Source organism: Dendropsophus ebraccatus, chromosome 13 (genome assembly GCF_027789765.1).
Source record: "Dendropsophus ebraccatus isolate aDenEbr1 chromosome 13, aDenEbr1.pat, whole genome shotgun sequence".
Taxonomy (NCBI): domain Eukaryota; kingdom Metazoa; phylum Chordata; class Amphibia; order Anura; family Hylidae; genus Dendropsophus; species Dendropsophus ebraccatus.
This window is the reverse complement of record NC_091466.1, coordinates 36,141,746-36,156,341: the sequence shown is the minus strand read 5'-3', so window position 1 is coordinate 36,156,341 and position 14,596 is coordinate 36,141,746. Positions and strand designations below refer to the sequence as shown.

General features: G+C 42.7%; 1 protein-coding gene across 2 annotated transcripts in view; it reads left to right on the top strand.

Moving 5' to 3' along the window:
* Window positions 1–14,596, top strand: part of PRORP (protein only RNase P catalytic subunit) — a 56,071-nt gene that overhangs the window by 21,445 nt on the left and 20,030 nt on the right. For both annotated transcript variants that reach the window (XM_069949956.1, XM_069949955.1), the window contains one exon: window positions 12,981–13,088. In XM_069949956.1, coding sequence (XP_069806057.1) covers window positions 12,981–13,088 — 108 coding nt within the window. The remainder of the gene's footprint in view (window positions 1–12,980; window positions 13,089–14,596) is intronic.

Sequence of the window (14,596 nt, the reverse complement as noted above, 5' to 3'; positions counted from 1 at the left end):
TTACCTGTCCAGGCGTTATGTGAAGTTCTGATGCGGGCGCGCGCTTATGCACCAGCATCAGAACACTGCGGCCGGAAAGATCATCCGGCCGGTACTTAGGTATCGGCCGGGATGAACTGGGCAGAGACCGGCCATTCCGTGACCCGGCCGGGTCACGGAACGGCCGATCTCTTTACGTAGTGTGAACATAGCCTTAGGGTCCTATTCCACGGGCTGAGCAGGGCCCGATCAATGATGTAAACGAGCGCCGATCTGCTAGATCGGCGCTCATTTACTGGGCCTATTCCACGGCCCGACAATCGTTAGTGAGGGCTGCAGGGACATTGTTACCGATGTCCTTGCAGCCCTTGTTTCATACATTACCTGTCCTGGCACAAGTCTTCTCCTTCTCCCGGTCCCGAGCGGCAGCATCAGCTTCGGAGCGGCCTGTCTGAGCTGACAGACCGCTCAGCCAATCACTGACCAGGGCAGGTAATGTATGAAACAAGGGCTGCAAGGACATCGGTAACAATGTCCCTGCAGCCCTCACTAACTATTGTCAGGCTGTGGAATAGGCCCAGTAATCGTTAACATCATTGATCGGGCCCTGCTCAGCCCGTGGAATAGGACCCTAAGGCTATGTTCACACTACGTAAAGAGATCGGCCGTTCCGTGACCCGGCCGGGTCACAGAATGGCCGGTCTCTGCCCAGATCATCCCGGCCGGTACTTAAGTACCGGCCGGATGATCTTTCCGGCCGCAGTGTTCTGATGCTGGTGCTTAAGCGCGCGCCCGCAACAGAACTTCACATAGCACACAATAAAGCAAGCGCCTGGAGCCACTCGCTTCATTGTGTGAACTGACAGGTCTTTCTGCGGGTGCAAATCACTGAATTGTGGCCACAGAAAACTGACATATGAGTTATTTGCAGGTCCACATGGGATCCCGGCCGGAGCGTATACAATGTGTTTACGCTCTGGCCGGGATCCCATAGAATAAGAGGCAATGTTCAAGACGTACTTTTACGTAGTGTTTACATAGCCTTAAAGATAGCATAAATGGTCCATACACCAGTTTGGATTTGAGCACAAAATATTACATACACCCGAAGAGCAAAAAACAAAAGGAGTGACTCATTTTAAAGGTCATCTGTCTTCATTATCAGGTCCTGGTTCCCGCCATTACTTATACCAGATCTCATGCATGGACCTGATGAGGAAGGCAGTTGACCTTATTTCATAGTGTTAAGGTACAAACCCACTTGACGTATTTGCTGTGTGAATCAGTCTTAAAAATAAGCAGGCAAAACGTAGGTTGGCTTTATCCGATTGTTCTGCATTAAAATACGCAATTGCGTATTTTTGAAGCGTGAAGCTTGTTGTTAGCAAAGCATCAGTTGTTAACAACCTGTGTAAAAAACGCATGTAGCTTCACGCTTCAAAAATACGCAATTGCGTATTTTAACGCAGAACAATTGTATAAAGCCAACCTGCGTTTTGCCTGCTTATTTTTAAGACTGATTCACGCAGTAAATATGTCAAGTGGGTTTGTGCCCTTAATGTGTAGTAAATTGTTTGTGTTTAAATTCACATCAGTGAGTGGACTGTGGATTTATGAAACTGTGTAAAACATAAACTGGTATAAACTGCCCACAACAGCTTAGCTTTTATTTTACTAGAGCATTACCAGCATTAATATAAATATAAGTAAATATATATGTATATAGATAGATAGATAGATATAAAAGTAAGTGTGTGTGAGTGTGTGTGTATGTGTGTGTGTGTGTGTGTGTGAATGTTTAATCGTGTGTAAAGAAGTTGACTATCTGTCTACAATTCATTGTATAAGTTGTTGTAGTACATCCTTGCTGGCTGCAGATGGAGCTCTTGCTACAACATAAATAATACACAGTTCTTCACCAATTCTTGTATACTACATTAATGTGATATTCATAGCTAGAAAATATTTACATGCTTATGTATTAATCTATTTTAGGCTAAAGGCTTTGGATACTTTTTACAGATTTTTTTCCCTATTTTTCCCCCTTACTGCAAAATTAAAGGGGTTATCCAGTTAGGTAAATATATGTTGAATTACCCCTCCTGGATATTAATAATTCATTCCATACATGTCATTACCTTTTCAGTCTCATTCCTTCATTCCTAAGCAGCTTCTTTCTGCTAAAGACACAGAAAAGTATATCTGAGCTGTTCTCTCAGTCCCTGTTCTCAATTCCCGACCCCCCCACCCCTTCCAGGGTGACTCATGTAAACAACATCCCTGGCTGGCTGTTTATACACTGTATGAAGCCGAAAGGCTATGTCTTTAGCAGAAAGCAACAGCTCAGAACTGGGGGAAGGAGACAGAAAAGGTAATGACATGTATAGAATGTATTGTTAGTCTCCAGGATTCAACATATATTTCAATCAATATATATGTTTTAACCGGCTAGCCCCTTTAAGCAAATTTATAAAAATAGTATTTCTTACAGGGTTTTTCCAACAAAAGCTAAAAAATTAAATGCTCCCAAACCTGGCGGGTCTTATTCACCAGATCCCCCTCAGTATTTTGAGCCATCCCCCTTCTTTCTAGCTGACACCTTTCCTAAATTCCACGTTTATAGAAGGTCTATATTCAAGATGGCGCTGCCAAGGAAACTACATTTCCCATTATGCAATGCTTATGCCTGATTGGTCCATGATGTAGCAGAGCTGATATCCACAAGATATAGCAGAGGTGAGGTAGTGGTAGTGAAGTAGCTGAGTCGAAGTATCGAAGTTGCTGAGTTGAGGTAGTGAAATAGCAGAGTTGAGATAGAGGGGTTTGAGCTACGTTGGGGGTCGCTGCGGCTGTACTTGGGGGGGAGGGGCTGGGGCAGTCTGTGGGTGAGCTCCGGGCGGGTGTGGGGGGGTGCAACCTAAGAAGCACTGCCAGTGAGCTCCGTGCAGTGGGTGGGCTGCAGATGAGCTCCGGGTTAGGGGGCTGGGCGGTGCTGAAATCAAAGGAGCGCTGCAGGGGAGCTCGGGGGGGGGGCAGTCTGCGGGAGGATGGGCTGCAATTAAAAGAGTGGGTGAGCTCCGGGGGGCAGTCGGGGGGGGGGTTTGTGGGTGAGCTTGGTGGTGGTGGTGGGGGGGGGGATTGTCTGCAATCAAAGCAGCGGGTGAGCTCCAAGAGGGCAGTCGGGGGGTGGCTGCTGTCAGAGAGGGTGACAGTGCCATACAGTGGTCATCATTGGCAGCCGTCACCTATCCTCAGTCACTTCAGTGGGCAGGGTTACAAACCCAGCCAATTGAAGAGACGGAGGACACGTGATCCCCAACACAGAGGGTGGGGGCCAGGAGCTGGGAGCATTGTCGAAGTGGACCTAGTTTTGATGATTTTATGCAGCCAGAGGGGATGAGTGCAGCTAAAAACCAGCAAAACTGTGCAGAATCCATAAAAAGTTGATGTTGGAAAGATAAGGCAGTGTGCAGGGGAAGAATCGTGTAGATTGGGTACAAAGACAGAGGCAGAAGAGTTCATATAGCAAACCTGTCAAGGATGTAGAAAGTAAACTGGGCAAAATTTTTATTAGAACTCTATGGAAAAAATTGTTTTACCATCATAAATAACAAAATAAGACGGAAACACCAAATGGCTTTCAAAGGTGTCCTTTACTGGCATGCAGAATAATGTGTTGTTATTCCATAATTTCTTTACTGACTACTACCTGCTGACTACCTTTCGGCATTGGGACGCTCATAGCATTAGAGAGCCCTCATTTCTCTGTCTACAAACCTGCACCATATATCTCTATGTGAACATGGCCTGATCCACTTGCTAATTTCAGCCAGGAGGAGAGACCTCTACGCTACAGATTTAGAGCACTGTGACACACTAAAGGAGAATACCCATTGAGGTTATATCGATAGTCCATTGTAACCTGCCTCTCAGTGACCTTTATGACAACTTCAGTCACATTGAGTAACAGCAAAAAATGTGACAAGGCATTATGTCCGGAAGGTGATAGGAGTATGTCAGCAGTGGCTTCTGACTGAGAATTTTTTTTTCTTATTTTACTTCCTGAACATAAAGCAAAATAATAAAAAATAAAATAAGAATGGGAAAATCCAAGCCTGTAATGTACTGTATATGTCAGGTTGATAATTACACATTAGCGAGCATCACTCAGGTTTCAGATTCTGAAGCATTCGGCCGGGGGCACAATGTGGTGTGTGGACTACTAGCAGAGTGCCTTCAGTTTTCATTCTTACAGTCACATCTGTGCATAAAAGGATTACTAACTGAATGGAAAGGAACAATGGATTCCTAATGTATGTGATTTATATGATTTATCTATGCCCCACTGCAGATTCCAGCCATAAGCCTTTGAGCAGTACCAGCCAGGCTTGTAAAGATGCAGGTTTGTGGTACAGGTCAGCACCATTATGTTACCAAACTGGTAGTCAAGTGCACAACCACTAGCTTATTCAGACCATATTTAGAGATCATTGGGGGTTTCAGCACTATGGGCTGTATTAGACAGCTCGATATTTAGGAGCAAGCGAGTGCCAACCTGTCAGGTCAGAGCTCAGTTGCTCCTTATTCCTCGCTTGCTGTCTGTGCTATTACACAGCAGTGGGAGGGGCTGTCTGGATCATCCTTAAATCAAATCGTCCCGGTGGCCCGTTGGAGAGAGCAGCGGCCAGCAGACCATCACTAGCGTTATCAGGATTTTAGGTCATCAACGATCAGCCAACATGTCGATGTTGATTTAAAATCATGACCTATTACACAAAACGATTATCGGCCGGGACGACAGGTCAATTCTTTGAGGAGAGAGCCCTCCCATAGAAACACTGTTTGACACTGACACAGGTGGAATTCTCTGCTGCAGAATTCCGCCAATTTTACTCAGTTAAAACAGGCCCTTTTTGTCAATCATAATTAAAAAAGGAAAAGTGCTCTTCTTAGATTATAACCACACGTCAATATTCCAAAGCACCCTATCCCCCCCCCTAAAACTAACACAACCCCAGTCCGCGAAGATGACAAAAAAAAAACTCCCTTATGTATTCTTACACTCAGCATCTCCAGTTGTCCCATATTCTCATATGCTTCTGAAGAATTTTGTTTGATTTTTTTCTTTGCTGATATCTCTTATATATCTGAATTTACCCGCTAAGGCCTTCCGTTCCTTCAAGGAGGGAGCTTCTGTACACTGTCCTTGATATTAACACCTTAGCCAATAGGAATAGCTTGTTCATCAGGGACCCAAGAGTGTCTTTTTGATTTGTGGGATCCTTTGATTCATAGGACACAGGGTAAGTTATCTTATCAAGAGAGTGCTGGTGACATGGGGGCATATTGTGTGTATATACCCTCCTGTTTTTTTCCTTATCCTATTGTATATGTATTTCCCTACTCCCATACAGTGAGTACACTACAATTAATCTGTGCCATACTTTTTAATGATTTCAAGTAATGCTGCATTTACACGGAACGATTATTGTGCGAATTTGCACGATAATGATCTAATTTGAACGATAATCGTACGTGTAAACGCAGCGACCGATCAAGCGACGAGCGAGAAATCATTCATTTTGATTTTTAAACATGTCCTTAAATCGTCGGTCGTTCGCACAAAATTCGCAGATCGTTCCGTGTAAACAGTCGTTCACCAATTTAACCTATGTGCGAGATAGACTTAAGCGATCGCGAAGCGATTTTTCCATGCGATATATCGTTCCGTTTAAACGCTGCTCGTTATAAAAAAAAAAAATCGTTACTTTAAAATCGTTAATTGTACGATCGGGCGAATTATTGCTACGTGTAAACCCAGCATAAAAGTTTTAAATGAGCAGTGATAAAATGGCAGTAAATTGGTAATCAGATAACCCATATAGCATTGTTACATGTGCAGTGAGAAGTTGTCAGACTACAATCTAGATCAGGGATGTGGAACCTTCAGCCCCCCCTCCTCCCCGCTGTTGGCTGTCCAGACATGATGGGAATTGTTGTTTTGCAACAGCTAAAGGGATGAAGGTTCCACATCCCTGCTGCACAGTAGATCTAGAATACAGGCTCCTAATAATACTAGCCCTGAGGAAGCGCACCTGCATGTAACAGCTGTTGCCTTAGTGGAACGCTCCGATTGTCTGTACCCCCGCTGTTACAATGCTGCTAAGCTCATATTGCGTAGGGGTCTGGGTTTTTCTCAAGCAATCTTTAGGGTCCTATTACACGGGATGATTATCGTGTGAAAAATCGTTATAGCGTTTCAATTTAAACGATAATAGTTCTGTGGAATTGCAGCCAACTTTTGAAAAATCGTTCGTATGTCGTTGATTTAGATCTGAACCCAAAATTATTGTTAATCGTTCGATGTAATTCCACATTCATTCGCTCAAGTTCCGCATTTTTTCACTAATCGTTCAGTGTAATTGCACATTGTTCATTGTTTTGCTGAGATCAGAAGGAGTAAACAATCATAGTAACGATCATAACTAACGATTATCGTTCTGTGTAATATTGTGAACGATTTCAGGTTAACGATTAACAATCTCGTTTGCAATTGTTAGTCGTTAATCGTTAAAAATCGCTCAATGTAATAGTACCCTTAGATTGGGTGTGGGAAGACACAACTCTATACTGGTGTTCAAGTTGCCAATGAACCTTGCGATTCCCAGCAGGTTTTGTGCCTGGGTCCTGATAATTAGAATAGGACCTGTGCACAAATCCTGCTGTGTGTCATACGGTTGTGTCGGCATGTGTAGAATTGTGATACTACACACCTGATGTGAAGATCAGACATGAGCGTAACCTAGGAGGAACAATTTAATGACCAGATTCCGCAAACATTATTCCAGACAGGACCAAAAATGTAATATTGTATCCCTCTGTATGCGCTATATATTTATTAATATTATTTGTCCTGTTCATGTGTCTACATTCAGGAACCTAATCTCTGTGTATTCCCAATAGTCAACATAATAGAATGTACTACTTTAGTCTGTTCAAGTGTTGTCACATTCTTCTCTGACCTTCTAATTTTACAAGTATTCTGAATATGTGTATATGAGAACTGGGTATTTCCCAGCCCTGAAAACCTGACTTGTGAAACAGGTGAAGCGAAGAAACGTGCATAAAACTACAAGACACTTCCGGAGCCTGGATCAGCACAAGCAATCACCTGTTCAGCCAGTCAGAAGCTGCGGCATTGTCCAGTTTCAGCCACTGATTGGTTGAATTCTATCATATATAAAATTCCATATATGAATTGCTTCATATTTTTTCATATGTTGCTGAGGCTGTTGTAAGAAATAAAAAAGATACCCATCCCAGTCCCCCACAGCTTCCATTACCCTCTCCGCTCTCCACTTTACACACAATTTCCGAGCAGGTCTGCTTAACCAGTCAGTGGTCGGGATGGGGCTTTACAAGGTTGACATCTCTAATATTTAGAAGGTATCATTGACAGCATTCACCCCATGTATATTTAGCAGAGCAAGGACCCATGAACTAAATGTAAAAGGTGCTGGTGGCAAAACCCATTTTCCTGTTGGTTTGTCTGACAAGACTGTGACCTAGCTATATGATGTTCGCCAGCTTCACCCTAATATCTACAGTATATATTTTTTTTATTTTTTTGAGCTTGTAGGGCTGTAATATCTACAATATATATTTTTTTATATATTTTTTGAGCTTGTAGTGCATGGATAACTATATACACTTAATGGCTTCTAGCGATCTTCACCAGGTTTTATCTAGGAAGGTGACAATGAAGAATACCTTTTGCAGGTACAGAATGGGTCAAGCAGGAGCATGCTAGGAGTTGTTATTCAGTTGAATACTACTTGATCTAATCTGAACAATATGTTCTTTTTTACATTTCTTTCTGCCTCTCCTCTTCTTGGAAGCTTTGGTTAAAAATTGAACAATCTGGTACTTGAGTCCCATGGTTATGTGTCCTCTTGTGCCAAAATTATGACTCAGATAATACCACTGCATGTATTACATATTCTGTTCGTATCCACATAGTGCAGCCTCATACCACAGTACAAGTGGCAAAATCTGAATATTTTGACGGGTCCCATCCCTGTGGCCCTCCAGTTTGGACAACCCCTTTAAATTATGTCTACAGGGAAATATTTTAACTTGTCACGTCTTCATGTAAACCTCTGCTCGTATTGGGCTACGTAGTCAAGTGGGCGGTCCTACGCATTGATTGACAACTCGGATTAATAAAACAAGCAGAGATCTGCATGAATAAATAACAAGTGATCTTAGAACTTTTTCCAAAGATGTGAATAATCATATTAATACGTCATGGTTGTACAAGCTGTGATGGGGAAAGCGTCACATGTACCAGTGTATACATGCTTCCTGTGTGCAGACATGTGCCCTTTATCTTTATACAATTACTGGCTTACTTGTATTGTCAGCAGCTTGTTTATTACTCTGGTTGCTGAGCAATTTGGGGGAATACCAGAACGTCCAGGACATGTTCCTTGTACAGCCGCACCCTATCAGACCTGAGCCCAGATACTGGGGAATCCCCACACTCTTCCCTGTAGGTACAGGGAACTTGTATGGTTACTTTCATTGTACCTGGTCTGTTTAACAAGGAAGATTCTTAAATAGGTTTTTTCCAAATGCTTCTTTCTACTTTTATATGAAATTTTTAGGTTTTTAAGACCTTTGCTTTTTTCATATTAGTAAGTAGTCATAATTAATGTTTATTTTTTCAGTTTTGTCATGTGTATTTTGTAATCTGCAGATGTCAAAACCAAAGCCTCTGGTTTTGCTGCAGAAGTAACAATACGGGAAGAAAGGGGATTATTTTAAAATAGATAATTCTAGATAGACTAGTGTAAAAAATAAATAAAAGAAACACACACACATATATACTTGCCTTCTCTGCTCCACTACGAATCTGATGGACCCCGGCCCCACTATACAGCAGTTCCTGGAGTTGGCATTAGGAGTTGCCTGCTCAGCGAATCACGGGCATTAGCAGTGCCCCATCTTAGCCAGGGATTGGCTGAGGAGGCGAATGGTTGTGCAGGCACCATAAAGTACTGCACAGTTGGACCAGTGTTCATTAGATTGGCAGTGACGGGAAAATAGAGAAGGGGCAAGGACACCCTTGCCCCTTCCTGTTGTACACTGTTTTCCCCTCAGTTTTTGTAAGTTTGTCGAAGATGTCACAGTGGTACTGACTCTGTTACATATTTATTGGAATTGCAGTAAGATTAAGCCCTTTGGGGAATTAAAATTCTTGATATACCTTGATATTCTTGTCACACACCCCTCAGATAGCTCTCATATCCATTCCTATCATATCCTAGGACGCTACTGCTTAATTGCTGCCAGTTCTCTTATTCCCTGATTTTTCCCCATCCCTCCATAACTAAGTGGCACCAAGAAATGTCACGTCCTGTTCTACATGGAGTAAAAAGATCCCGCTAATCAGCTTAATGCTAACACTTTTACATGGAAAGATTATTGGCTGAATGAGGATTTCTAGAATCCTTGTTAGTTATTATCAGCCTGTGTATTAGGGCCTTAAGCGGTTTGTTTGTGTCCTTGTTATCGGACCTTACTCTTTAATCATTCCCCCCATATAGAACCAGAAAACATCTGAACTGATAAAAAACAGATATTAGGGAAAAGCAAATGAACAGGTATAGGATACAATGTCAGCTGTGTGATAGATTACAATGTTAATACATAGCAACAGTGATATGGGGACTGGTAGTCTGTCAATGCTGTACACAAAGGGCATCACCTTGTAGCCTTAAAGGAGTACTCTGGAGGGGGAAATTATTTTTTAAAACAGTTGGTGTCAGAAAATTATACAAATATGTAAATTACTTGTATTAAAAAATCTCAAGTATTTCAGTACTTATCAGCTGCCGTATGTCCTGCAGGAAGTGGAAGTGCAGATCCCCATAGAAAACCTCTTCCGCATTGGACAGTTCTTGTCATGGACACAGGTGGCAGGAGAAAGCACCATTTCATACTGGAAAGAATACATCTTTCCCTGCAGGGCATACAGCAGCTGATAAGTGATAGTTGAGATTTTTATATAACTTTCTGTCACCTGTTGATTTGAAGAAAACATAAATTCTCCAAAGTACCCCTTTAAGTTTACAAGGTGATGCCCTTTGTGTACAGAAGCACTCCAGAATTGTTTGTTGCTTATACAGCACAGCATAGGCTTTTATTAGAGGTTCTGGTGTATGCTTTGTGCTTAACTGTTTTAGCTGATTTCCACATGGACATTATTTATACTTTGGTATTTTATGAAGATTTTAAGCTTTCCACTTTGTTCTGGCATTGCATAATTATTGCATTTTTTTTTACTGTTTTTGCTGCGATATTTCCAAAATTGCTGCAAAATTGGTGCATTAATGCTAATTCACAACAGCAGCTAAATACACACAGAACTGGGTGAGGAGGGGTCAATAACTGTAATTAAACAGCTTACCCAGCACAGTCCACATCATCTGACACATTAAACACAGTCATTTTCTGTGGGGTCATGCTGGTGTTCACAGCGATGAAAGGTACGGGTGTGGTGAAATGAAACTTCAGACCCATGTTGATGTGTTGTTATATAAACCCTGCATTCATTTGGTGCCAAGGGTCAGACCTGTTAATCTCACCTATAGATGCTTTGGCCTTGACATCTGCTCGTGCGTCTAAATTAGTTTATGGCGTTCATTGTAATTAATTATTCCCTGTACAAACATCAGGGCCAAACGTGACACCTACTGTATTTGAACAAGTATAGGAAAGAATGTTTGAAAGTCAATCTTCATTTTAATTGTTTTAGAAAATTTTAATATTACAGTATACAGACTGTGAGCAGCAGGTCCAGTAAAATCAGCCTATGGGAAGAAGCCATGTTGTATCATTACAGTTTATATCCAAGTATTATAGATTATTACCTTATATAGCCATAGACTGATATCTGTCGATTGGCTTTTTTTTTTTTTTTTTTTTTTAAATTTTAAACATTTTTATTAAATGTTACACCATATGACAAAACATCATAAAAAAAAGGGGAAAACCACGTACAAAAGGACTTACAGACCCTTTCACAAAAGGTAGTCTTTTAACATCAAGTTTGTACTACCCACAAATTGGTCCTTACCCAGCGGATCTATCACAACCCAATTTCGAATTACCCCTCTTATCCTCCCCATAACAAAATAACAGACCCAACAAAAACCTTAGCACATCAAATGAAATCAGCACACCCCCCCCCAACCCTACCCCAAATAATCCCTATTTCCACAATGTACACCTAGAGAAGGGCAGACCTGGCACAGCATGGCGCGGCACTCCATATCCTCCTATTTATAAACACTACTATTATTAATACCATCACCCTTACCCTTCCCCTCCCAACCCCCCGTTATCCTCTCTCAACGCCTTGGGACGCCAACCCCCCCTCGCCCTACACTTCTCTAAACACCATGGTTAAACTACCATATACACCTCCCCCTCCTTTCCTATTATTCCCCCTACCCCTACGGACCACGTCCAGGGCGCAGAGGACGACGACCGCCCACAGACCAGGCCGATCACAAAACACCAGCTTTCATTCACGGAGCTACCATCACTTTTACTCCCTCTTACTATTGCAAGGAACCCGTAAAGACCATCCCCAACTTGGCTCCCTCCTCTCAGAAGGACCCCCTCGGGAATGTTGCCCTCCACAGGTCCCCTTACGTGTGCTGGTGACACCTGGGTCGCCCCCGATGGTCAATGACCCCATGTAAGGGCCATCCCCCCGTACGGCGACCCCCAGAAGTCATCCCAACGCTCTACCATATATATATTTATTATTATGCTATTAGCATTTTCCTTTATTTACTTATCCCTACTACGCAAAATCAATTATTGCACATTATTCTCTCTATGGCGTCTCCTTTACTCTCAGTCACACCTTTTTTCCACCAACTCTCGACCACCATCCGCCGCGGCCGTCGCCACCCCACGCCCCAAACCCGACCCATCCCACCTACTTCATTCTATTACTAAGAGGGAAGGCGTCCCACCCCTTAACACACACCCTTCTTCTTGTGCTGTCCTACTGCCAGCCCCGCCAGGTCTGCCCCTCCTTACACCATCTCCAAATTAAACTCCTTCTAGATCCACCCCAACTTCTAAACGTATCCTAAATTTTACCAAACTATTATCCCCCCCCCCCCCCCATCCTACCCCGAAAACAAAGAAAAACAAAAACAGACAACCCTCCCACCCCCCCACCCCCCCCCCCCCCTCTGCCTGGCTATATTATCTCCCTATTCCATCCTACCATTTTGACCATAGGCTTTCATATTCATCCATCTTCATAAGTTGTAGGGCTTTTACATAATCCATCAATTTTAAACTCTTTATCTCTCTATTCCAATCCTCCAATGTTGGTAAATTCGGGGATATCCACTTCTTTAATATACAGAGCCTAGCAGCGAACAATACTCTACTAACTATACATTTTTCCACCCTCGTGACCACTATCCCTCCCATATCCCCGAGCAGTGCAGTTTCCGGGCAGAACTTCAACTCCACCCTGAGTCTAATTTTGATTTGACCAAATATATCTTCCCAGTATCTTCGTAGTTTGGGACATCTCCACATCAGGTGAATTACATCCCCCCTATCCCCCTTACATCTATCGCACAAATCCGTGTTTCTAACTTTCATCTTAAACAACTTAACTGGTGTAAAGATTGGCTTTACACACCATGTTCTTGAGATGATAATGTCTTTGCGTTGACCTTTGTTATATTTTGGGAAGCATCACCTGTGCTGGCATCATTCTCCTAAAGGGTCAAAGTGCCAATGTGTTACATAACTAAACACAGAAGTCACTCAAGTGCAACCAATTTATCCATTTCTATGAATTAGCATGGGAAGTATAATAAGTATGTGTCAATACTATACATGTGATTGGAGAAAATACAATGGGTGACATTGCTGTATTTTATTATGTTTTGTCATTGTAGGAACTGCAGACATTTCTAAAATTTGTGGATTCTCGACCGCCCTATGATATCGTGGTGGATGGCCTAAACGTTGCCTATCTCTCCAGAAAGAGTCCATTTTCAACTCCTGTGAGTATTGAATACATTACTGACTTATAGGCCCTATTACACGAAGCGATTATCGGCCACATGTAATAGACGACAACGATCAGCTGACATGAACGATGTTGGCTGATAGTTGTCTTAAGCCCCTATTTCCATGGGGCGATGCAGAGGAGCAAACGAGCGCTTTCAGCACTCGTTTGCTCCTTGTTCCCCGCTCGCTCTTGCCGCTATTACACGTGTCGGCAGCGAGTGGGTGACTGCGAGAGGGGCCGCCCGGATGATCACTAGACCGTCCGGGCAGCCCATGGAGGATGGAGGCTGTCTGCTGCCGCCGCTCCTATTCCGCGGAGCGATGGCAGCAGATCTCTGCTATATCAGTCGCTTCTATTTCAACATGTTTGAAAAACAAGCGATGGAACGATCAGCCGACATGAACGATGTCGGCTGATTGTTGCCCTCTATCCCACGGGAAGATTATCGGCTGTAATGGCCGATATCATCTGAATACGGTCGATAATCGTTTTGTGGAATAGGGCCTTTAGATAGCAATGATCTTCTGCCGTTCCTCTGTGGAATAGGAGCGGCAGCAGCAGACCGCTGCTATATGCTATGGTGGGCTGCCCAGACGATCAAGTGATCACCAGCTCCCCGCAAACACCCCGCACGCGTGTAATAATGCCAGCAGCAAGCGGGGAATGAGGAGCAAATGAGCGCTGACATTGCCCCTTGTAATAGGGGCTGTTCTTACTCAATAAGAAGATGATGTCTGTTCAAATCTACAGCTCTTGTGGTTTCTCACATTTTTCAATGTACTTAGTGTGTCTTTTTGTATTCCTGAAGCAGTGTTGATAGACCAGCATGGTGATATGATATAAACAATTCATCATTGCATAAGATATGAAAATCTAGGATCCATGCTCAGCAATTATTGTATTGTATTATTGAAAAAGACAATGCTGAGTATATTAATGTTTAAAGTAAAAGGGTTTTTAGTTTTCTATTTATATGCTTCCTCTTCGATATTCCCAGAAACACATTTGAATTATTAATACTTTTATGCTAATCATAGCATTGTTACATTTAATGGGCGCTGTCACTAGAAATAACTTATGATATGTCTTAGCAGGTCTTGTCAGCTGAGACCCACTCTGATCAGGAGATCTAGCCGAGGAGAGATCACGGCAGCGTTATCCACTCCCCGGCCAGCCACTCATTCCGTCAATATTTTCTAATAGAATAAAAAATAACAACAAAATGATTGGCGGCCAGGGAGTGAAATGTGCTGCCGTAATCTCTCTACAGCTATATCTTCTGATCAGAGTGGGTGTCAGCATTGAGACCCACCGTTATCAATAAAGTTTGACGTGTCTGATAACATGTCAAAATTTGTTTCTAGTGATAGGCACTCTATAAGCAAAGTGGTAAATCATTAGCTAGGGTCAGTGAGGTGAGGATTTAAGTCTAGTAGCTGTATATACAAAGCGCCTTTAAAGCGACTCTGTACCCACAATCTGACACCCTTCCCCCCAAAA